Below are 4,537 nucleotides of genomic sequence, written 5' to 3'. Positions count from 1 at the left end.
CAAATAAGGTGTAATTTGGTAATTAAATTGCTATGTAATAATTCTCCTTGCAATTAAAATATTTTAACTAATTGACTTAGCCAAGGCTTTGGAATAGTATCTTTTAGTAGCACAAACAAAAAATTTTGAAATAATGTTCAACTATGTTAAGAAATGAAAAAACACACTATCATTTAAATTTTTAAAAATAAGTGTTCAAGTAGAAGATTAAATCTTTGGCAATAATTAGGTTTAATTATTGATTCTGTGAGGGTGCGCAGAGCACATTCATAGTTACAGGAACAAACTATCAACGTTTGTGATGGTATGGATAAACTATCCAATTGCATGATCTTTAATTGCCTTAGAAACAAGAACAATGTTTTTTTAAACAGCATTCTGCTCTTACTAGGTAAAACAAATTACAACTTCAGTCACCAATTTTGTACATTATCTTGGGAGAGGGAAGTTATCTTTTTATCCTGTGATAACTTCTGACAGATTGATCTTGCTGAGACTGTGACTCACTATAGAATACAGGAGAGATCATGCTGTGCATCCCACTGGATTTGTATAATGCGTAGCTGAAGCCAGGTGTGGTACATGCCTTTAATTCCAGAGCTTGGGAGTCATAGGTAGGCAAATCTCTGTGAATGCAAACCAGCCTGATCTCCAGAGTGAGTAGTGAGGCCAGCCAGGGGTTCATGGTGAGACCTTGTCTCAAAAACAAAACAAAACAAATGAAAACAAAAAAATAAGAGTAGCAGAAATATTATGTCAAAAAGTCTTCAAAATTATCTGGGAAACTTGAATCGCTCTTGTATGTCCTTCATTGGTATTTTCTTGCTTAAAAACTGACCAAAATAGCCAGCTTGACCCAAGTTAGAATCATTTGGGAAGAGGTAAAGAGGAAACCTTAATTTGGAAAATATTACCACCAAATTGTGGGAAAGTCCATAGAATATTTTGTTTGATCAATGACTGTTGTGGTAAGGCCCACCTCAGTGTAGGTGGTGCCAACTCTGGGTAGGTTCTGTTGTAAAAGAAAGCAAGGTGAACAAATCCTGGGGAGGAAGCCAGTAACTAGTACTTCTTCATGGCTTCTACTTCATTTCTTATCTCCAGAGTCATGCCTAGTGTTCTGGATTGCCCTCAGTGATGAACTGTAAAATAAGCTCTTTCCTCATTAAGTTGTTTTGTTATGGTGTTTATCACAGCAACAAAAACCTAACTAGAACAGGCATCAATCCTTGAAAAATTTGTAAAAGTACAAGTGACAAGATCCCAAACTCATGGAGTATAATTTAGCATGCTTACTATTGAAATGTACTAGGCCCCAAGTAAACGAAACAATGCTATTCATTAATAAGGATCGGAAACAGGAAAAGTTTGCTAAATTTTTAAGTAACTTCTTACAGCAAACCATGATGTTCAGTAGAATCAGAAATATGGCTAACAATGGGATAAAAATAACCTATAGGTTTTACTTTTTATTCAATTATTTGTTTATTATCATGTATGCTTGTGGCATGCACATGTGGGGGTCAGAGGACAACTTGAAGGAGTTGACTCCTACCTGGAGGGTTCTGGGGACTGAACTCAAGTCATCAGTCTTTTCTGCAAGGTCCTATATTTGCTGAGCCATCGCTCTAGCCCCATAATTAATTTATAAAACCTTAAATGACTGAAGCTATTTGTTCTATCTACTGTCAGACCAGCATTTTTGATTTATGTCTAAATCAGGACTAATGAATGTACATGGAATACCATTAACTGATTCTTTATCATAAAATGTCATTGAAGATATGCACTACATTTTTAAAAAATTCCAATCATCTATTGATAGATATCTAGGCTGGTTACATTTGATGATTTTGTAGCAAGTACAGAAACCAATATGGATGCAGAAATATCTATGTGGTATGTGACCTTGAGTCTTTCTGAAAACACATTAATTGTAACAAGAAAACAAAGATGTGTATTTAATGTTTGTCTCCAAAAATGGAGAAGAGGAGCAGAGATGGCTGTACAGTAGGATCTGGAGCCCTGGCATTCTATCAGCCACAATCAACTATTCTGTCTACAGTGCAACATGTCTGCATGTCACCAAGAAAAGAGCTTGACCTAGTCATTATCAAAAGAGAGGCCTTAGAAGATAAGAGTCCTTATTTGATTTTTCTCGGTTCAACATGGTAGTATTGTGTATTCCACAGGGACTTGATTCCTGGGAGAAACATTGGGAGCATGCACATATATCTTTTTTTTTATTGGAGGAAAGTATTTTTAATCTTTATTAACTTGAGTATTTCTTATTTACATTTCGATTATTATTCCCCTTCCGAGTTTCTGGGCCAACATCTCCCCTAACTTCTCCCCCTCCCTTCAATGTGGCGTTCCCCTCCCCATCCTCCCCCCATTACTTCCCTCCCCCAACAATCACGTTCACTGGGGGTTCAGTATTGGCAGGACCAAGGGCTTCCCCTTCCACTGGTGCTCTTACTAGGCTATTCATTGCTACCTATGAGGTTGGAGCCCAGGGTCAGTCCATGTCTTTTGGGTCGTGGCTTAGTCCCTGGAAGCTCTGGTTGGTTGGCATTGTTGTTCATATGAGGTCTTGAGCCCCTTCAAGCTCTTCCAGACCTTTCTATGATTCCCTCAACGGGGGTCCCGATCTCAGTTCAGTGGATTGCTGCTGGCATTCGCCTATGTATTTGCTGTATTCTGGTTGTGTCTCTCAGGAGAGATCTACATCCGGTTCCAGTCAGCCTGCACTTTTTATGCACATATATCTTCAGTGGCAGGTATGGGGTGTGCTTGTAAAGAAGTGCTTCTTTTGTGGTTTAGTAGCCAATGTAGTTGGTGGTGACATTATTGATACTAGCACTTGCTTTCTTGTTTTGCAGACTGTTATCAATGCACCTGTTTGTCAAATCCACAAAGAGAAACCAGATGACATCATGGAAGGAAAGAATCGAACAGCTCCATCTGAATTCATCATCTTGGGGTTCTCCCACCTGAATGAATTGCAGTTTTTACTTTTCACCATCTTCTTTCTGACCTACATATGTACTTTAGGAGGCAATGTATTTATCATTGTGGTGACCATGGCTGATTCCCACTTACATACACCCATGTATTATTTTCTTCGAAATCTTGCCTTTATTGACATCTGCTACACTACCACTAATGTCCCCCAGATGATGGTGCATCTTCTGTCAGAGAAGAAAACCATCTCCTATGGAGGTTGTGTGACCCAGCTCTTTGCTTTCATTTTCTTTGTTGGCTCAGAGTGCCTCCTCCTGGCAGCAATGGCATATGACAGGTACATTGCCATCTGCAAGCCCTTAAGGTACTCATTTATTATGAACAAGGCCCTGTGCAGCTGGTTAGCAGCTTCATGCTGGACAGGTGGGTTTCTCAACTCCGTGCTGCACACAGTAATGACCTTCCACCTGCCCTTCTGTGGTAACAACCAGATCAATTATTTCTTCTGTGACATACCTCCTTTGCTGATCTTGTCTTGTGGTGATACTGCCCTTAATGAACTGGCTTTGCTATCCATTGGGATCGTCATAGGTTGGACTCCTTTCCTGTGCATCATCCTTTCCTACCTTTACATCATCTCCACCATCCTGAGGATCCGCTCCTCTCAGGGGAGGCACAAAGCCTTTTCCACCTGTGCCTCCCACCTGCTCATTGTTATTCTCTATTATGGAAGTGCCATCTTCACATATGTGAGGCCCATATCTTCTTACTCACTAGAGAAAGACAGATTAATCCCAGTGATGTACAGTGTTGTCACACCCATGCTGAATCCTGTAATTTATACACTGAGGAATAAGGACATCAAAGAGGCTGTGAAGGCCATTGGGAGAAAGTGGCAGCCATCAGTTTTCTCTTCTGATACATAAGACTTGCTTACCTGTAATCAACATTCTTTTCCCCACTCAGTTGTTGCTAGTAATATTTGACTTAAAATCTGCTTGCGATATTTGGATACAGAATGAAGAGTTGGCATACAGAACCTTAGTTGTAAATATCTGATCTTTTGTTAGTTGTCAGGAGCCATAATGGGGCAAGCTAATAACTAGCAGGTGATCTTCCTGAGATGGCCTGATTCAGATTATCATATAATCTGTGATAGGTTCACCCTAATGTGGCAAGGCCACAAGGGAATTAATTTTAGGAAAAATTCCTCCTCTTAATATGCTTTTCCCATTCTTATTAAACATATATAACAATCACTAAGTAACAGGACACCCTTTTTGGAGCAAATCTCTGGCGATCCATGAAGATGCACTTCTTGTAGTGATGCTATATAGACAAATAGATGACTTCTATAATCCTATAAGACTTTCTAAAATGATATCAATGGTTATTAAGCTCTTGTGTAGTGGGACTGCTATTAACTCCTTTTTAGACAGTCAAAACTGCAATGAGAACTCTGCCAGTCTCCCAAGTGTCTCCAGTTAATTGCTCATAGATAGTAACCAGACTTTCTCCTACTCAGAGCAAACTCCAAATGGTTGTAAAACCCTTAACCAAAGGTCATAAAAAG

General features: G+C 39.4%; 1 protein-coding gene across 1 annotated transcript; it reads left to right on the top strand.

The window, feature by feature from the left end:
• Nucleotides 1-2,936: 2,936 nt before the first annotated feature.
• Olr1869 (olfactory receptor 1869) lies at nt 2,937-3,890 on the top strand. The gene has a single exon (NM_213732.1). It carries the CDS (start codon nt 2,937-2,939, stop codon nt 3,888-3,890), a length of 954 nt encoding a protein of 317 aa, NP_998897.1.
• The last annotated feature ends 647 nt before the right edge of the window (nt 3,891-4,537 follow it).

This window comes from Rattus norvegicus, chromosome 20 (assembly GCF_036323735.1).
Source record: "Rattus norvegicus strain BN/NHsdMcwi chromosome 20, GRCr8, whole genome shotgun sequence".
Lineage (NCBI taxonomy): Eukaryota > Metazoa > Chordata > Mammalia > Rodentia > Muridae > Rattus > Rattus norvegicus.
The sequence above is the reverse complement of the archived record's forward strand: the minus strand, read 5'-3'. Positions and strand labels throughout refer to the sequence as shown.

Excerpts from the sequence above, each read along its gene's own strand:
- Olr1869 (NM_213732.1), top strand. The coding sequence starts at position 2,937 with ATGGAAGGAAAGAATCGAACAGCTCCATCTGAATTCATCATCTTGGGG.